The 21983-nt window shown below is 35.3% G+C and overlaps 1 protein-coding gene across 5 annotated transcripts in view; it reads right to left on the bottom strand.

Annotated features, from left to right (window-relative positions):
• Positions 1–21983, bottom strand: part of KDM4C (lysine demethylase 4C) — a 335813-nt gene that overhangs the window by 221976 nt on the left and 91854 nt on the right. For 3 of the 5 annotated variants that reach the window (XM_016161837.2, XM_016161838.2, XM_016161836.2), the window contains exons 7-8: positions 15949–16052; positions 12041–12178 (exon numbers count right to left, since the gene is read on the bottom strand). In XM_016161837.2, the coding sequence (XP_016017323.2) occupies positions 12041–12178; positions 15949–16052 (242 nt within the window). The other 2 variants (XM_016161840.2, XM_016161839.2) reach the window with 2 other exon arrangements.

Here is a 21983-nt window from a genome sequence, read left to right as displayed (position 1 = left end):
ACTATTACTTTGAATTAATACTAATATCTGAACGTATTCTCAATTTTATCTACCTGCAAAAAAACAGGTTTTCATACTTTTCCAATGATTGTCAGAACAATCCAATTTTTTAAAAAAAAATACTTAAAGAACCAATGAAAATTATTACTAGGCCTTATAAAAATATATTTTATGAAAATTAGGGAGTTGCTACAAACTACCTACTTTTTAACTTCATTCAGATAAAAACCTAGAGTATGTAAGAGCCATGTACAGACTAGAGTTAAACACTGCAGTAATCTCTAACACCATGATTGTTTTCTTTCCAAGGATTTATAACACTTGGTCTTTCAAATTCAATATAGGACCCAAGAGCTACAGCTTTTAAAGACAACAGGAATGACTCCTTCAAATTCCTCCTCTCAGCAATCTGGCCCACAGAACCCCAAACAGTTAGCTTATGTCATATTTCTTTTCATACTGCCCTCATTTTAGTAGAAAGTACAAGTGAATGGATGTGAGAAATCAATAGAAATGTATAAAGCAATCCATCTGCCCAGCCTACTGTTAGCACATATCCTGCAAATACTATCCCCACAGGCATTGCTCTTAGTACTGCAGGCCTGGACTCCCCTGCTTCCCCAAATTAGCATCAGGGAGTTCCCTTAGAAATGACCCATAATGAATCGGTTTTTTCCAATGTGTTTAATGAGGGAAGCAAGGTACTAGGTGACTGCCCCACCTTCACAATAGCCTAGTGGGGCAACAGTTAAAGTTCTCTGTGCAGGTAGGAAAACTGCAGCTCAGAGAGGCAGGTTACACAAGTACCTCAGAGGGATCCAGAATTTCAACACAGGTCTGTGTGACTGGGCTGGCTTTCTGTTTACCCGTACTCAAATTAGCTATCAAACCACCTTTATTGAGGAAGTACTCTAAAGATGGAGCAATGAACATTTGCATTTCTGACAAAGTTATGAAAAATAAAACAGTGGCCTGCTTTCTCCCTCCAGACTTTGATTTTTAAACAGAACCTTTTAATCTCTAGTCTGGTGCCCAAAGTATGGGCTAGGTCTGACCCTCTTGAGACTGTAGGTTGCACACCTCAGTGCTTCCTTACCCTCATCGAGAAAGAGAGGTGAGCCTCCCATTACTTTCCTTGGACAAGCTGGCATTTTCCTCTATGTCTCCATCAATTCTACCCACACCTCATTCCCAGGATTGGCCCACCCCCATCATCACTGGAACTAGAAATGAGATTTCCCTTACACCAGTCAGACCCACTACTGGAGCCAAGGTCAATTTCCCAGACTGGAACTCTGGAAGAAAGATTCAGTAGAAACATAATTCTAATCTACTATGTATCTACCCAGTCCCCACCACAACTCTTCAAGGCTCTTTACATATACAATTTCACTTATTTTTCAGAACTATAAAGAAACTATAATCTTACTTAACTATTTCATTGGGCATACTCAAGTATGATAAAAATTAAAATATCAAACAATAATGAGACACATAAAACCATCACAAAAACTGCACTCAGTATTGTAAGCAAGAAGGCATAAAAGTATTGCTATTGTCCTCACTTAAAGATAGCACTTAGAAAAATACAATCTAATCAATGCAAATGGGAGACAAAAACAATGCTGAAAGAATTAGCTGTAAGCACTAAATTTTGTAGATAGCACCATAAAGAATTAATTAGTGTTCTAACCTATCATGTTGGACATCATTCCTCCAGAGTGTCCAAGTGTCTAGAGATGCTTTTGTTTTGCCTTCCTCATTTTACAAAAAGACAAAAAATATTACTGGTTATCATTTGTAGGGGATAAAATTCTGGGCTAAAAGAGAGAAAGAACTAAGCATTGGGCTTATATATTAGAATTTTTTAGGGTCTGCCTAACTTGGGAAACCTCTTTGAATTTGCTAACACTCTGATTCTTCTAATTGCAAAGGCACGGAACTGTTAAAACAGTAATAGAGATTAATCATGGATTTCTTCATCTATTTTTTATTCCCTTTGATATTTAAATATCAAAACCTTATTCAGTTATTACCTTCATCACTTTAGCCTTCTGAGAATGAACCTTGGTGCTAACTCACAGTGCCCCTGTGGCCAAGGCCCATATAAGGAATTTCCAGGCTACAGTTCTACCAAGCAGTTTCTGAGAGAAGAGCACTCATCCTTTCTAGCACCTTGCTAAGAGCAGAGGGAGGACAGACTGTGAGTCCACAGATTAAAGCCACTGACCTCAGTGAAATCCCATTAAAACTTTCTTTTGATTCAAAGAGGTCACATCAAACGATCAAATTAAGCAAAACTCCCACACCGAAGCTTCAAATTGGGTGTGTTCCTATTGTCCCATCAGCAGAGAAGGGGTATCCTGAAGGAAAGGGACCTTGGTTGGCATGCTTTATTTAAGAAGTCCTATTTTATGCTTAGCTTTTCTGCTGAAAAAGAAAATCACTGCATGGCTGGGCCAAGGATTCAGAGCCCACGTAAGGAAGTTTCCCAAGTCTTCCTTTCATTAACTTTTTAAGTTATCACATTGTATCAAAAGACTATACAGATCTTTGCAGAGAGGTATTGCTTAATAACCAACGATTAGCAACCAGATCATAAAGATATCAAGTGAACCAAACTGTTAGCAAGAGGATCAATGGCCAGCAAACAAGTGCCCACATTTCAACCTAGCCCTACTGGCCACAGACTGTTCCCTTCCCCTCACCACCCTACCTCCCAGCCCACGTGTGGACACTGCCAAACACAACTTTTGAATCCAGTTAGGAACAGGACCACTCTTTTAACACAATAGTCACAGCAAGGCAGAGTCATTTTCCCAAAGAAAATCAGCTTATTGATAGTAGAAGGAGAACTGACTTTATTCAAATAGATCATGTTTTCTTTTTCTTGCACTGTCCAAAAAGCTTCCAAATCAATCACTCATTTTTTTGCGATTAGATCTCAGGCATCATCTGAGTTGATGTGATGGCTTAACTTGCAAAAATGAATTTTAGGTATGGACTGGAAAACTTTAGGTTCTCAGAAAAATATGTTTTAATGTGGTAAATGTGTACATTACATTTATAAATAAATTACACCTATATTTTGTTCTGTTTAACAGAGCTGTAAGTGAATGTTAGTTGAAATGTAAAAAACAACAACAATAACAACATTGTCTAAGTGGGGGAAAATGAAAAGATAGGCAAAATTCCTGTTTGAATTCTGGTTCTGGTACTTTTCACTAAATGGCCTTGGGTAAGTCATTTAACCATTCAACAAACTATTTCTTGAGCCTCTATTATGTGGCTGAATAGAGAATGCAGAAATGAACTAATGATATTTTTTTAAATCCCTACTTTTATAGATCTTTCATTCTAGTAGAAGGGAGATACAAACAAAATAAATTAGAATGTTATAGGTATATCAGACAGTTATAAGAAGAAAATTAAGCTTAAAGGAGATACAGGGATTATAGGGGGAAGGAAATAAGAGAAAATTATTTCCAAATATTTTAAATAGAGATGATATTTACCTCTTTGAAAATTTAGGTTCGGCACTGATAGCCCAAATACAGTGCTATATAATTACATTATTATATAAGAGATCGAGTTTATTTTATGCTATTTAGCATGATAGGAAAAAAAGAATAGGAGAAAAACTAGGACAGGAATTAAAAAACGGGAGGAAAAAAAAAAAAGATTCCAAAAAGCAGTCACAAAATCCACTACACTGGACAAAAGCTCTTACTTATTTTAAGACTAGCTATAAACAAGTCACTTGTGTCTTTAACATTAATGCTACTCTATTATAATGTTATTATACCTTTTCCATCAGGCTCTCTTCTTTCTAAAAATACTAAAGGGTACATTTAAAGAATATCCATGAAATTTCCAATTCTGCATGTACCCAAAATGCAATTGACAATTTAAAAACTGAAATATCTTTTAGTAGAAAAAATATATGATGTTGAAGGACCTAGACCCAAACGAAGACCTATTTAACTCACTAAAGACCTGTGGGTCTCAACTCAAAGCATCTACCAAACTCACCTAGGCAGATTTTTTAAATGAAAATATTGTGTTCCCTTACTAGAAATTCTTATTTTATCCATCTGGGTGGGGCCAAGAGTCCATACTTTTAAAGCTCCACGGAACTGAGAACAACTCCACTTGGCAAAGGCCACATCTGCCTTGTTTACTTTCTTGACTGCAGCACAGGGCCCAGCATATAATAGGTACTCTCCCAAATACAGCCTAAAAATGCCAGTGACTTGCCATTTACTTAGCCAGTCTTCCTTATGGTTGGCCTTGGATATAAAAGGAAGTTTTCAGGTGGGCTTCAAAGAAAGATTTTCCTCCCAGACAGAGGGAAGTGGGTGAACCACAATCTTACACTGTCCCCTTCCATCCTATACTTTAAGGGAACATGTCTGGAATAAGAACAGTTATAGTGACAAGTCTGCTAGTGAAAACCCTACCACAGAAAACAGTAAAATGAAAGGAGAGGAAGAGCACTGCACCTTATGACACTACTGAGCAGCTACACCAACCCCGGACCAAGCTCTGAATCCCTCAAGTGAAGAACTCCCTACTAGATAAACCAAGGTTTGTCATCTCAGTAGTAGCTGCAGAGGGAGGGAAATACTGTCAACCCATGTGGGAAACAATGAGAAGTTCTGGGGAGCCAGGGCATCTGACTACTATAAACTCTAGAGGGCGCCCAGAGCCCAAATGACTCTCCTATCATTCCTTTCTTCCCTCCAGGGGCTGGACGACTTGCTTCCCTCAAATATTGCCAGGTGTTCTTCCCACTACTTCACAGAATTCTGGATCACCACAGGCCAGAACACACACTCCCAACTTTTCCCCAATACACGCAACTTCTCCCCTCTTCTCCAAACACATATCTAGGGCAGAGCCTTTGATGGAAATTTTTACTGTGTGTTTACGATTATAAAAACTGAAAAGATATGGAAAAGGCAGAAGAAATGGTAAAAACTCCCAAAGCTTCAAAACTGCTACAATAAAATCTGGTCCCTGCTAATCATAAAAACATAGTTCAAAGTAGGTATATCCTTAACTGTGTTCTGATTCTCTACACACACATTTTTATCCAGACTAATGACTCAGAATCCCCCTCACTCCTCAAAATGAAAGAGTAAAGAATCTTTGTATTTTTTTTAACCATTTAATCAAAGAACAAGGTCAAAGCCTCAGAAGTAATGATGGTTACTCCATGAGCTGAAAAATATTTCACATGTAGATTTTTCAACAGAGCACAATACAAAATAAGTGTCCACTGGCTTTAGGAAACCAAATGGAAATATGACAGATGGAGTCTGGGGCCACATGGTGGTGATGTTAATTTAACTACAATCTAGCTAGGACAGGATCATTCTAAATCCCCAAGAATCTTAAAAATGATCTCAGAAATCACATACTAGGCTGGCACCTATTTAATCCTCCACATCCAGGGAGATGAGTCCAAGAGATTTGGGGCATTGGACTCCAAACCCAGCTTCACTATCCTCATTTTATGCATTATCCCAACTGCCCCAGTTTGAGAAGGGGGCTCGTAAAGAAAAGATGACATTCAATTTTCTCTGAACCAGCACTATCAGAAACAGCATGAAGTAACAAGTACAAAGCGCCCTGAACAAGGCCTGGCACATCATGAACAATCAATGTCAGCTACTGTTACTGTCAAACTACATGAAAGTAGAGTGACTTAAAGACAAATTCATTTTTCTCCAGAGTATGCAAATTACTCCAAAAACCAATTACTTTTCCTTAAGGATCTGACTAAAGCCTCAGAAACAGATACTATCTTGATTTCGAGTAAACATCAATGTCATAAACCGGATACCTACTTCCATTTAAATCCCATAATTCAGCAAATTTAAGTTAGCTATAAATGTAATCAGGCTCCTTCACTGAGGACTTGAGGCCCAGATATCTGTCCTGCGGACACAATAAATGCTAATCAACTGGCTTTCTAGAATACTACTTGAAGTCTCAGATTTTCTGAATCCTGCAACTCAACACTTTATCAGAGTAAAATGGGGACAAGTATGAATGCTTCCTTTCATAATACCACTTCTAGAGATATAACTACTATCTCCCCAGTTGGAGTACAAACTCCTAAGGATATGAGTGTGTGTGCTCCTTTTTCTCTACATGATATTTTCTCTTCTTCCCTTAAAGCTGTCAAAGGTACCATAGAGCCACTCATCAGCACTGTTGTATTGTACCACGAGGGCCCAAGAAACCAAAACAAAGTAGAGGTATAAAGATAAAATAAAATATAAAATCCTATACTCACAAAGTTTATATTATATACGCATTACCAGACACTTAAAATTAGAATCCCAAGGACTATTAAATGAGCAATGTGCAAAAGTCTACATTTTATTTCCTTCACAACCCACAATAGAAAGATGTCACTATACTAGTATTCTGCGATCTAAAGTATATTAAAATAGAACCTAGTGACTCACCATTAAAATGATTCCTGATTGTTTTGTTTTTAATAAGGGCTGCCCAAAATTAAAGTGTTTTTAAAAGGATGTAAGAAAAACCAAATTTAATTTTACAGAAGAATTGAAATATAAAATAGAATGAACCTATATTGTGTTTTTTGTATGCAAAACAATTTAATAGTTGAAATCCCTTCCGGATGAAAGGAAAATCAATTTCAAAATTCTATTGTCTTTTTTTAAACTTGTTCAAACGTTTGAGGATTCAAATGTCAAGATGCTTTAAAATTAGATAGTGAAGTAACGCTCCTGGAGTTCATAAGAGAACATTCCCAGCTCTGCCGTGTAATTTGTCAACTTTCTGGCATATCATGTTAATAGAGTATCACTTAAAATAAAATTAATGCAAAATAAAGGGATATCATTTTGGAGTCACCAACTATTACCTCTTCTTCCAGGAAGATAATGTTATGTATCGTGTTGTAGGTAAGTCTCTTACACTGCACACACTGTCATAAATACACTACTTCTGACGGTCCAGGCTAGATGACTGTCCCCAAGACAATGATTCGTTTTTACTCAAGAAAATCAGTACAGTAAATAACTTTTCTTCCCTTCAAGACAATCACAGTGCTTGAGGCTGCTGCAACACAAAAACAAAATATCTTCACAAACGTCTCCAAACAGTCAAGCTGAAAATCTAAGCCAAAGTTTCATTTAACAGCCTGTCAGTTTTTTGATGTGAAGCTAATGAATGCAGTGGCAAACAAATCCATCAAACCTAACATCAAAACAACTGCACTGCATCCCACCAAACGGAAAAATGAAATACAACCTGCAGGCCAGCTCTTTGATCCAACCCAGCCAGGAAGCAGACCTGCGAATGCCACCACAGCTGCTGCACAGAAGTAATCACGGACTCCATTTCAGCACGAAAAGAAAGAACGGGCCACAAACGGAAAACATTCACCTCAAATAGGCACCATTATCTTATTTCAATTGTTAGCTATGTTACATATTTTTAAATCTCTACTAGAAAATATATATATAGCATTTCACTCTAGATTACTCTGATGTCCAAAGCCGTAAGAATGCTTAAAATGAAGAACTGGATAGTATGTTCCACTCATACCACAACTTTATAAATGGCAGTTTATTAAAAACTTGGTTTATGAAAGCTCCTTGAAGACAAAAACACATGTCTTTTTTCTTTGTACACACATGCAGCATAATTCCCGTTGCAGAGGTGCAACTCACTGAGTACTCGCTGAAACTGAACTCTGCCTAAGTCGGTAGGCAGGCAAATGGGTACTTGGCTACCTGGAACATTCCCCGAGATTTTTTTTCAGTGAAAATTTTATTTCTGATTAATAAAATGGGGTAAAATTATATAACTGCCTTCTTAGGTAGGCATATTCTCCTAAGGCAAGGACCTTCTGTTTTGGAACATAGTGCAGAATTTCGCTATCCTATATTTCACAGGTAAAGGCAAAAGAGAGCTGTATGATCCTCGATGCGGAGAAGAGAAGGAGAGAAACAAGAATAGAAAGGGCTTGGGGCATTAGCAGAGATTTTCAGAAACAGGGATATTCAAAATAAAGTTGTTTATCAACGCTATGATGTCAATGTCCCCTACCTCTGCCTATTTTCTTAAGTTCGAGTCCACAATCTGCGCGCGCGCGCCCACACGTCTTCTATGAGATATGAGGTGAGTTGGGTAGATATGATTTTAAAAAGGGAAAGGAGCTATCAGAATTAAGTGCTAAAACCAGAATATACAGACAGGCAGTAGAATATTCACTTTGTTGTTGCTGTCATTATTTAGTTGAGAGTATAAAAATATAAAACATCCAGAATTTGCTGAAATTTGTAAGACAACTATTTGGGCTTAGCACAAACAATGAAATGGGAGTTCCAGTCGATGTTAGTTTAGCCACATCTGAGACAAAGGGAAGGTTTCTTAAACAAATACTGCATACTAACAGGTCAGTAATACATTCAAAATAAACCCAGAGACATCTCTCCTATCCTACTCCAGAGACACCACCAGGAAGTCAAGCAGCTAATGACAAAGGAAGCATTTCTTGATCCCTTACAGCGCCAACTCTACTTTCACTTGTGTGCTCTCATCAAACAGGTTACCCTCCAAGTGATGAATTCACAGAAACATGCATGGTGCCTGGCATACATCAGACAAGCACTCTCTGAATAAACGGAGCTTTGTTCAACAGCAGCTGCTTGAATGGGCTGAAAAGGTCCTATTAACCAAAACCTGCTGGTGTTGAACAGAGATTATCAATATATCAGTAAAGCTGTAGGTTATCTTTTCAAAACTTAGCGTTGTTTTTTTTTTTTTTTAATTAAAAAACAGCCCTCTGTAACAGCTCTTTTCGAAGTCATGAAATCAGAAGTATTGGTTTGTAATATATGAAATATATTAATAGAGATCCCACACTCTGCACCACATTAATTAATTAAAGCTGCACTACAAATACTTTATCAGATGTTTTTATATACTCAAATCAACATGTGACAAGTAAAGCAGATGTCATTCCCCAGTGCTTCAACTATGAAAAAGTATACCATTATTTTTTAAATTATTCCCTCTCAAATGCATAACTCATCATCACATATGACAAATAACTGTTTTTTAATAGTTACTATTTAGAATAAATTGAAGACAAAGAATTAAGACAAAGTAACAAATTTGGTCATCTTCAAAGGCAAAAGTCCTTTAAGTGCAATTCATATCCACCATACATTACATTTGTCCCCAGCAGACACTAAAACTAATTGCCCAGCTCACAAATTTTCCTAAGATTAAAAACTATAGGTGTGTGAAAAAATATATATATACATATACATGTCTATAGACACACACACACACACAATACAGTAAATTCATAAGATTGTCTAAGAAATGACCCTGGAAATCAATAAAAATATGTCAAATAAATGATAAAAGACACAAAAATCTATCTTAAAAAATGCTATCACAGCACACTATAGTGTAAGAGAACTTATTAACTGAGACTAGCCAACAAAATACTAATATCGAGGAATATAATTTAAGAAAGCATAAGGTTGTTTTAATGAAAAGTTCAAAATTGCATCCAAATTTAGTTTCCTGTTTTTAAGCAGAATAACGAAAATCAGTTACTTGACTCAAAGTAAATTTCTATTATATCTCCGTGTCAGTTATTAACTAGAACTCTGCAAGGCAGAAAGCTGCCCCTACCCACCCCATCCCTAACAACAAAGATATACATGACCTAATAATCCTTGTATTCTATGAATATGTTATCTTACATGACAAAAGGGATTCTACGGATTGCTTGCCTTAAAATGTAGGGGACCACATGCAAGGAAGAACCTGAGAGAGGCATCTAGGAGCAAAGACCTGGATGACAGGCAACAAGGAAAGGTCATACAGCTGCAAAGAACTGAACTAAGTCAACCATCTGAATGAGGAAATAGATTCTTCCCTAGGGTTTCCGGTAAGGAATGCAGCCCCATAAGCACCTTGAGTTTTGCTTGGTGAGACCAATGTCAGATCTCTAACCTACAGAACTGTGTGAGATAGCAAATGGGTATTGTTTTAAACTCCTAATTTTATGGTAATTTGCTACAGTAGCAATAGAAAACTAACACATTCTCAGAGTAGCACCACCTCGCCCAAAGTAAGAGAAGGATGGAGACGACACCTTAAAATGTCTAACACGTGCAGTTACAACAATTTTAATAACTGGTCAAACTGTTTTATAGCCATTGAACATTTTGTACCTAGTAAAGTAACCAAAACCAAAGTAGTCATATCCTTGACTGAACTCAATGATATAAATCAACACAGTGAATATCAACATACCTAAGTTTTTACCCCTCACAACAAATTTATGGGGTAGGGAGGTATTTCTACTTCATATAGGAAGAAACAAAAAGAACAAATGACTTTCTTAATGTTAGATGACTAGCTAGAAGAAGAAAAGTTGGGCCTCAGATCCCTGCCTCCTCTATCACAGTGCACTACTTCTGAAAGATCCCAGATTCCTAGACTCCGACAGCTGAAATTTCAGAGGGGACCACTATCGACCTCTCTGACTTGGTCATACTCTGCTCCACTCGACATCCACACATAAATGTGGAAACACACCCAGGATGTTTTAGCCTTGAGGAGAACTATTTTGGCCAATACCTTGAACTAGATCTGAAACACATAGTAAACAAACACCCACTAATTTTTCTGGTGACTCTGAACAGCTGTGATGGCTGACTATCTCACAGACTAAAGATGCAAACCATAAAATAACATACTTTGTGACAGCCTTGGGGCTTTGACACTGCTTCAATGAAGATACTAGCATTACATTTCTGTAAAAGCACTGTAGTAGCAGGCCAAGGTACATAACACACCGTGTTTTCTATTTTTTTTTTAATTAGGTTTACTATATGTAATAAGAAGGATGCATAATGGGAAGAAGTACTTTACTTCTCTTCCTTTCTAAATTACCCCTCACAAATAGGAATTACTCAGAACAGAAAAAGTCTTCTAATAGTAGGAGCTTTCTTTTATGCCACAGGTTCATTCAAATGCTTCCTAGGCTGCCAAAGGGCTATATTTTTAATATATTATGCAATTTTCTAAAAACACGTATAAATTAAACCTAGAATCATCTTCTGAATATATTTGTATCTAAGTTCACCCAATGATTTTGCACACAAGTTTTACCAACATAGAATGAATGAATAATACTCGCCTGTACCATGCAGTGCCAAGATGAGGCCACATAAGGGATACATCATTTTCCAATAAGTCTATGTCAACTTTACATACTCTGTAAAACACGGTTTCATTAAGAAGCTGCCCTCTGCCAGCCTGCACCTTCACCTTAAAAACCACAGGAAAGGAAGTAACCTAATAGAAACCAACCATCACTTTGACAGTGTCTTCTGTTTAATGCAGCAAGGAGAAATTAATTAAATTTAATAGAAGTTGTTGCTTGTGAATGAAAATACTGAGTATTTGAAACTAAATTAAACATACTGGGCAGGAGATGCAAAATTTTATACCAAATTTAATATAAAGATATATTTCTTGTTCTACAATATTACTTTCAAGAAATTCACTTCTGTAATAAGGGCAGTTTTAATCATTATTCTTACCATCCTCCCTCAACCTCTTGTTCTTACAATTTTACCAGACACTTTCTTCTGTAAATAGCTGTGTGCTTAGCCATAGACTGAACTCTAACATGGAGAGAGTTCAATCATGAAGCCACAGGGAGCCACAGGAAACTCTTGCAAAAAAAAAAAAAAAAACAATTGGTGGCCTTAGAGAAAGCAAACTTTAGTTGCATAAAATTACCTCTGAAGGTAAACTGTTCCACATTAATTTCAGAACAGACAAATGTAAACACAAATAGCCTATGTAAAATAAATACCTCTAGTCTGAAATAAATTATCATAATGAGAGGAATACAATGAGGAAAAAAATAAATGCTATATGTGATCTTAGCTGTCCCTCTATACCAACCAAAATACACATTTAATCTATGCTTTATTTCTGAGGTATAGATATAACTTACCAGTTTAGCAACTTTCCCATAGTCGATCCATCTGACAGTAGCAAAATTTGTAGATTCTGCACAGTTGAAACCATGATTAAAACCAGCATGATAGCCATATGGGAAAGTAATCATAAATTCTCCAGCCTCCTGGGTGATCTGCAGGGTAGAAAATATATAATATTTTCCAATTATAAGACTTCCCAAATTGTGAATGATATTAAAATATATTTCCTATTTTTAAAAAATGCCATGATATCTGAGCTATACCAGTATAAAAGAAGTCCTCCCAGATCCTTTACTTAATCCCTTAATAGTTTTTCAGGAAACTTTTAAAAGACTTTTCTAAACAGAGTATGACCTTTTGGCAATGCAGTTCAATCATTTAATCTATAATCAAAGATGTCATTTTATATGAAAATGTCTTTAAGGTTTTCAATTAAATTTGTTCATATTAGCAATCAATAAGTATGTTTTAATACTTTAAAATTTTGCATTATTGGAGTTATGTAAGAGTACATATCATAACTGAAATTTTTTCAAGTTAGAGCTACAAAAACTGATAATGCATATGAAACATTTTGTTATGAATTCTTTTTGCCAAAAAGTTGGTAGTAATCAAATTATTCTTTCATAACATTTAGAAAACATTCAATTAACTGTATTCCACTTAACAGCAAAAACTTCTATTAAAAAATTATTCATATAAATATATATAGGTACGTATGTATGTATGTGTGAGTGCATTTTAAAATATAATTAAAATAATGGCTAAATCGGTCAGGAACCTAAAGCACAGATGAAAAAAATTATGTATTCCATTCCTATTTTTACTATGTAAAATATTTTTTATAGTCAGCAAAGGACACAAGAATACACAACGAGTCACAGAAAAATAGTGAAGCAAAATTTTTCAGTTTTTTTTAATATCCCTACTCTCTACTAGTTTATAATTCACTGATCGATTCAGCCACCATGATCATTTCAGTCTTAAAATGTTGTGAAATGAATATGCGGGTCCGTACATGTGTGTAATAAGCATACAGGAGACACACTGTATAAATACAGGTGCACACACTGCAATTCGATTGCCATTTTAGGAATGCTAAAAGTTTGTGCGGGGGAGTATTTTCTTTCGCAACAATTCTGAAATTTAGTTCATCACCCCCTCCCCCCACAGCACCCCAGCAGGTGTCCTATTGCAATGAGCAGCAATTCAGCTGCCACCTGGCAGACAGAGAAAGCTTATCGGTTCAACATGGTTCCAAATCCACCATTCTGAGCCACATGAACACAGCCCGATTTCTCTTCTTTCCTGGTCTCACTGAATCTCATAAATCGTAATTGTGTTTGGAAACTAGGCACTTCCTTGTACTATGTGATAAAAGAAAACTCACCCTGCTCAACTGTTTCTAGTCCTACAAAGGTGAGGCAAAAGGGTAGGACTGCTGTCACTGGGAAAAAGAAACTACTGTCACTGCTCCACTGAATCTTACCGCCAATCTTCCTCTGCTCTACCTACAAAACCCTGCCCTTGCCATGTTGAAGAAGAGCGCCTGCTCCCATTGAATGGGACTCTAAATTTTATCTCTGTAAAACGTCTACAAACAGGTTAGTCCCAGTTAGCCAAAATATAAGGCCAATTTATTGCTGCTATGTAACAAACTGATAATTTTTTAAAAGTACAAGGATGAAAAAAATGAATCCCTTTTATTATAAGACTAAACAATCATCACAATTCCACATAGTGGAAGAAGTTGGAATGGTAGTACACATAATTTAAAAGCAGACATTAGCTATGTTTTTAAACCTACTTTATCATATATATATATATGAATAAGTACAAATACATTGAAAGGAGAAAGGAAAAAATGTTACTTCAACTGTAAAATGATTGTCTAAAGAAAGAGGGTTGAATTGAAGAGGAAGATTACATTATTGTTATATAACATATACTATGTAAAACTCTTTGTATAGATTATCTCTTTTCATCTTCGTAATAGCCCTATTAAGTAGGTACTATTATTATCCCCAGTTTCCAGATGAAGAAACTGAGGCTCAGAAAAATTATGTAATTTACCCAGGTGACAGAATCAGGAATGAACTTAAGAACTTTAATTCCAAAGCCTACACTAATCTACCCCATGTTACATTATCATGATCAAAGAGTAAGTTCCTTCAGAAGCACAGTCATCCAAGGACACACCCTTCATCAAAGTGGAAGGGGAATAAGCAGCATTTCAGGGGGAAAATTACAACTATCAATCAGCCCTCTAGTCACTAGTGTCTCACCATGTGAGGATGAACACTCATCCTGCTACTTCCCATAGAAGCCACAAAATGTCCCATCCTTAAAAGATGAGATAAAGGCCTAGTATATCTAGTGATATACCAAATAGCACTTGGGGAGCCACAGCCCAGACAGGGGTGCAAGGCACCTACCTCCTAGTCCCCAAAGACTGGAAAGGACGTACATGACCCAAAAGGCCTCCATCCTAGATAAATGAAGCAACCTCTCAGTCCTGCTACCTCATATAACCCCCTCTCCAAAGAACAGCTTGATCGATATCAATCACCAGCCCTAAACTCACAGAGGTTTTTCTGTCTTGGGGAACTCTAATATTCCAACTTAAATAAAAGTGCCCAATCAAGCTTATGCTAACTACCTAAAAGAAACACTCATTGATGATATTTCCAAGACTGAAAAACCAGAACCCAGAGATGTCTGAAAGTATGACAAAGCCCTACAGTGGCCAAGAACTCCGCCGGGGGTGGCGGGGGGAGAGGCACAGCCTCTGACCTCTGTGCCTGCACCAGTGCTATAGCCCAACACCAGCTCCTCTCCACACCCATGGGCATTCCCCCATAGTGCGTATCTTGGAGGCATGCTTTTCGTCATGGGTAAAAGTACATCACTAAACCAGTGGTGAGAGCATCTTCACCACACAAGACAAGTATGCCTTGTGATGACTGCCATACAGACAGTTTGTGAGTGAGCGGGCGTCACAACAAGTTGGAGAATGATTCTTAGTCCTTCTAAAAAATCTACTTTGAACAAAGCCAAGGGTTGGCGGGAGGGAAAGGGAGCACTTAAGGGCCTGAGATTAGGAAGAGGTAAAGATTTAGCCACAAGTGAAAAGCTTCTAAGGTAAAAAACAGAAAGAATTATGGGAAGAAAGTGAAACAAAAAATGAAGAAGACAGTGGAGCTATTTTTTAATGTTTCTGCAAGTAGCTAAGGACTTAACCCTCCTCCAACTGAGAGAGAGCTTTTATTTACCTGGTCAAAAACATTTTTCATTTTAGTTTCTTCACAAAAAAAATGCTCATGTCCTGTCATAACTTTGGCCCAGTAACTACCTCTGAATGTAAAGAAAGAGGGCTCTAGCACGTACAGTCCTACTGAACTTAATCTTTAGAAATAATCCAAAGAAGCAACTGATCTGATTATTAAATTATCAGGCAATTCTATCCATAATGAAACCTCAATTGTATGTATTGTGTCTATGTGTGTTTAGAAGCAACATTCTGGTACCATAGACATTGATGCTAACCAACCAAATTTCTAATAATAAATTCTCTGAATTCTTTTTAAAAAATAGATCACATATACGTAAATTATGTTGCTCATATAAAAGACTTCAATGTAAAAGTGCTACAATTTATTTTGTCAAATGTGCTGTATTTTATTTTCAGTGGTTATAAATAATCTATAACAGCATGAAATCTCAGTAAATGTATCCTGAAATAAAAGTACCTTCAAATTAGTATTTAGATAAATAACTGTTATGTTATAAAACATAAATCAGAATTTTCCTCCCCACATCCTAAAAATCCTACCTGAGTCAGACATACTAGCTTATGTTAAATGTCTTAAATACAAATACGATGCACTGAAAACGAATTTACTAAACAGTAATACTAATATACCTTATCAAAGGGAATACCGTACTTCTTCAACACCGAGGGAGATATCAGTGTCATCTTGTGGCGAAGAAATGCATCGCACCCTTGAGAACTGGTTGGGAAAAAACCTAAATGGAAATAATAAATATAAGTCGATTAAGATAAAATTTCAGGGAGTGTTTTTAAGCTTATGTGCTACTATTCTTAGTTTTATGTAAATATAGGCCAATTCTACCATGAAAAAAAACCCTCATACTAAAAATTTGAGTCAGAATTATTAAAAATTAAGAGATACATATTTATATCACCAGAGGTGAACCTATTTTTTATAAAAAGATCTATCAAGAGTTGTTTTCATAACATATAAAATTACTAAACCTTAAAAATGTTCAATTTGTAACAAATTTGAATTCAAACTGCCTAATAGTTTATACATGAACAAAATATTAAGGGAGGTCAGGAGAAGTAAATACACGTTCAACAGAGGAATCTCTCAGCTTAGATTTCTAGAAGTGATCATTTCAGAAGCATTTGTCCCAATGCCTGGCATACAGCAGACACATAACAGTTTCCCACCTTTCTTTGTTTCTTTCTGATCAATTTTAAAAAGTTTAACTGCTATTAATTTCCTGAACAACTTCCCGGCCAGCACCAGTCAAATACTTGGGAACCTGCCTGCCTCACCTACCTATAGGAAAGTGGTGTTTTGAGAAGACCTTTAAATGAGGAAGCTAAACATGCACCAAACTTGTTTTTCTACGTATATTACAAATCGAAACAGTTTGTTTTTCTCTATTGCTGAGTTCAAGCCTGCAGTTCTTTCTGAGACACACTCTCATTAATTCAGTTATGCAAGCTAAAGAAAGACGAACATGCTTGATGCCTTGTCCTTCACTTTCCTCACTGGGGGAAAAACTACCACACTGAGGAGAGTGGGCAAGCAAGAAGAAAAAAGAGAAACACAGAAAAGAGAGAATAATCAGAGACAGAATCCAGAAGGAAAACAGAACTCACCAGAAAAAATATGTGTGATACATATGAGTGGAGTGAGAAACAGATGATATTTAACTTCTCTTCTGCTAAAATGAAGATAAAACCACTGAAAATAGTACTTATCTGACTCTGTGGCTCACTACATGCAAACAGCTCAAGAATGTGACCAATTTGAAAAAGAATTACCAACATTAACTAATCATGTGCCATTTTAATCTCATAGAATAGTGGGGGTTTCCAGGGGTACTTTTAAAGTTAATAAGCCTTTATTGATGCCACCAATCATCAGAAGAAAATAAATCAAACAGCCAGGAAAGAGCCATGAGGGTATAAAGAACCACCTGCAAAAAGCAGTACATTCTGCTAAAGCATCTGCACCTGGATTTAAAATATATATATATATAAAGTACATGACAACAGAAAACCCAGAAATACTATCATTCTCTGCAATACCAATGGGAATAGAATAAAAGGAATAATTTTGTCCCATATGGTCATCTGATGCAGCCCTCTGTTTATAGTTACCATTCATTATACATAAACAGAAAATAAAACATTATGTCAAATAAGCAACTCTTTGAAAGAATGCAGACTTCAGTGGATGGAGTGAAAGTACCACACTAATGTAATGACCGCATCTATATAATATGATGTCCTGAGTCCTACACCAACAGCAGGGAGGTCCCTAAGCACAAAACTCACAGAAACATTTTAAAAATACAATTTAAATGGATCTATCAAACTTTTCAAATTTGTAACTTTGTGCAGCAATAAATGAATTATGTTTTAAATTAAAATCAATGAAGAAAGAATAGTCTATTTAATTTTCTTTTGATATGGATTTGTAATCAAGACCTGAACAATGTGGTGAGTGGTCATAAGTTAATTTAAATTGGAAAACCACTGAAGGAAGGTAATTTGCAGTATATTAAGAACTTCACATTGGTTCAGAATTTATATTTACAACATGCTATCGGAATTATATTTTATATCACCCTGGAAAACACCTTATAAGCAGCACAAATTATCTACAAAGCATAAGTCTCAAAATGAATTTTACTTCAAAATACCTGCAGGAGTACATAGTTCATACTCGCCCTCATTCCACAGTCTATGAAAAGTATTTTATTCAGCATATAAGCAAGCCTATATAATCAGATTATTAGATACAAAATGATATTTTTAAAAACTTAGAACTATGCCAGCTAAAAAAATGTTAGTAACTTTCATAATAAATGAGAAAACAACTTTGGAGTCACTTGTATGAAAAATAACCAAAATAGCTCTAATGGAAAAGATAACGTTTAACTAAAAACTCAAGACTATCAGAATTTTTTGAAAGCCATGAAATACAGTATAGTATATGTTAAAAAATTTTGCAAGTTCTTTAAAATGTGCCTTTCCAAATCTTTTTTTTCTATTCTAATACTTACTTTGAAATTCTTTAAGTTTTGAACAATTTCTTTAAAAGAAGTCTTCTCTAAAAGTTATATTTTAATGATACAAAGATTCCAAACACAACTCCAATACTCATATAGCTTTGACTAGTCTTCACTGGGTTCTTTTTTTTTCCAGCTTTATTGAAATATATATAATTGACATATAGCATATATAAGTTTAAGGTATACAATGTAATGATTTGGGATATGTACGCATTATGAAATTACCACAATAATGTTTAGGTAACATCCATTACCTCACAGTTACAGTATTTTTTGTATGTAGTGAGAAGTTTTAAAATCTACTCACTTAGCAACTTTCAATACAGTATTGTTAACTATAGTCATTATACTGTATAGTAGTACATCCTCATAATTTACATATCTTCTAATTGGAAGTTTGTACTTTCTGGCCACCTTCACCAATTTCCCCCATCCCCTGCCTCTGGCAACCACCAATCTAGTATCTGTATCTATAAGTTCGGGTTTTTTAGATTCCACATGTAAGTGAGATCATAAGAGTATTTATCTTTCTCTGGCTTATTTCACTTAGCATAATGCCCTCAAGTTCATCCATGTTTAAAGAAATGGCAAGATTTTCTTCTTTCTCAAGGCTGAATAATATCCAATTGTATCTATATAACACATTTGCTTTATCCGTTCACATGTCAATGGATAAATAGGTTGTTTCTCCATCTTGGCTATTTTAATAATGCTTCAATGAACACAGGGCTGCAGATATTTCTTGAAGACAGTGATTTCAGTTTCTTCAGATATAGATTCAGAAGTAGAACAGCTAGATCAGCTAGAATTAGAATTGCTAGTTCTATTTTTAGGTTTTATTGACTATATTCCCTATGCTGTACTATTTTTCACAATCCCTGTGACTATTTTTGTAACTGCTAATTTGTACTTCTTGATCCCGTCACATTTTTCACCCATCCCCTCAATCACCCTTCCACCTGGTAACCATCAATTTATTCTCAGTATCTATGAGTTTGTTTCTGTTTTGAATGTTCGTTTATCTTGTTTTTTAGATTCCACATATAAGTGAAATCATACAGTATTTGTCTTTCTCTGACTTATTTCACTTAGTATAATATCCTCTAGGTCCATCCACACTGTTGCAAATGGCAAGATTTCATTCTGTTTATGGCTGAGTAATATTCCATTGTATATATGTACAATATCTTCTTTATCCATTCATCTGTTGATAGATATTTAGGCTGTTTCCATACCTTGACTATTGTAAACACTACTACAATGACCACAAGGGAGAATATCTTTTTAAATTGGTGTTTTGGGTTTCTTTGCAATATTTTTAATTTTTGATTATTGCCCAATGTCTATAATCCTACCAGGATTTAGGAACATGGCTGGTTATAAAATAGTCAAAATTTTAAAAACAGACATTGATATCTAACACCAAATTATGAGGAAATTAAATTTAAGGATTATTTCACTTATTCTTCATGCAACTTAGCTGATAGTAAGATGAAAACAAACATACACATTGATCTCCATGCCTGAAGATGAGTTAGGCATAAAGGCAATGGATATATCACTGAACTTCTTCATATTTTATGGCTTAAGGGGCCTCTTAAAATTCATTGTTTATAATGAGGGATATTTATTATCCTTTCAAAACCAGACATTTTAACATAATATTTTCAGACCATCAGCTAAATGAATGCTTAAGAGAATAATGCACTTGCAATTTTGAGATCTCATAAAACTACATTTTCCTAATTTCAAGACAGAGGTATAAGAATAGGTCGACTTAAAATCTGTTCAAAAATTTAAAATGACATTTCTTGCTGCTCTTCTAGTCTCTTGATAGCATTGGTTCGTAATCTCTTTTAGACCGAACCCTCTTAAGGGATTTGATGATAGCACCTCAGGAATACACATATATGCCCAATTCCAAATATGATTTCAGAGAGTCCACAGACTGCCTGTATCCTATCACAGACCCTGGTCTACCTCCTGGAAGTACAATCCCGGCATATCAGGCTATGACTCTGCTCCACAGGCTTAAATCAACATTATTAGCCATTTAAACACATACACGCACACCCCGAAAATAACTTTACAAAACCATTAACTAATTAATCCTTTGTAATAATGATTCTTCTGTTCCTTTTTGCTGAGTGTTGCTTTTTTAATAAGTCTAAACTAAAAACACTTGTTACAAGTAAATGTAAAGATCTAAAAGAATCAATTTATTCACCTTTACCACACTGACATTTGAAACAAGATTCCTGCTGATCATTCATACTTTCCAAATCAGCTGTACAAAATCCTACCTCACATATTCTCTTTCCATTAACCAAAATTTTGACCAAAGTAAATAATCTTTAATTTTTTTTAAGTATAGGCATTTTATTCATAACAAGAAACCAATGTAATATAGTCCTTCACAAAAGTTTTTAGCCATTCCCAAATGTCGTTAATCCATATTTTGCTTAACTTAATAGAACAGCAAAGATATTGTCTTATTTCTAAAATAGATGAGATTTAGACATTCTGAAAATCTTCAAAACTGTCATTCATGATTTAATATTATGTCTCTATTCTCCTTTATACTTTCCATTCAACTGTATCAAACCAAAAATTAGAAAGAATGCAATGGCATTATAGGTGAACATAACAAGTATAAAAATTGCAACAATTCACTTGAGATTTTTTATTACATTTATGTCTGTGTAATATTGAAAAAAACTTGTATAAATGAGAAAGCAGCTGAAGGGCAAAATCAAACTCCTGGCTTTATTAGATGTAGGCCTAATGTGTTTCAGATAAAATATTTGTAGGTGCCACAGTCAATCAAGATTTCAATAGAAACTAAAGATGAAAGCATTCATGCATAAAAGGCAAGTATGATAATTATGATGTGCAGACAAGATAATGGAAAATATCTGAGGCTGCTTTTCATTTCATGTATCAAGTGCTGCCTTGACCTAGACATCCTACAATCTTCCATCACATTTACTGTGTTATTTTATCATTTTAATTATTTAGCAGAATTCAATTAATTTGGCTGACATCTGGCCAGCGGATAGGAATCCTCTACTACTTTATAGGGTCTTTTCCGTATGTTATTTCTCAATGCTGCAAAAATAATAAACATGCAGTTGAGTTTAAAGTTCTCGTTCATTTTTCAAGTTTATTAACCTCTTACTGATTTAACAAGTGGCACCCATTTTCCTAGAATGTCATTTTCAATTAGATTACATGAAAGTGTTTACACACAGATTCTAGCTAAAATTTTAGCATGTGACTCCATACTATAAAGTTTATATTGGTTCCATTTTAAAAGTTCTCTAGTGATGAAGTAAATCGAAAATGATAGAATAATTATTATAGAGAAAGAGTTCAGCATATAGATTTAGCACAAAGTTCAATCACTGCCTATGTATTTAAAGATTTTGGTAATCATTTTCTAAGCTGTGTTTCAATCTATTATTCAGAACCAGGATTCATCTACCCTAATATTCATGAAAACAGTCCCTAACAAGGTTCAAGATTACAATTATACTGGTAGTATTACTATAATGTATTACATTATAAAAACACTAAGTCTTCATAGTTATTAGCTTCTTACAAATGTGATATGTAACTGTTCCT

The sequence above is a fragment of the Rousettus aegyptiacus genome, unplaced genomic scaffold, assembly GCF_014176215.1.
Source record: "Rousettus aegyptiacus isolate mRouAeg1 unplaced genomic scaffold, mRouAeg1.p scaffold_m13_p_3, whole genome shotgun sequence".
NCBI lineage: Eukaryota > Metazoa > Chordata > Mammalia > Chiroptera > Pteropodidae > Rousettus > Rousettus aegyptiacus.
The sequence above is the reverse complement of the archived record's forward strand: the minus strand, read 5'-3'. Positions and strand labels throughout refer to the sequence as shown.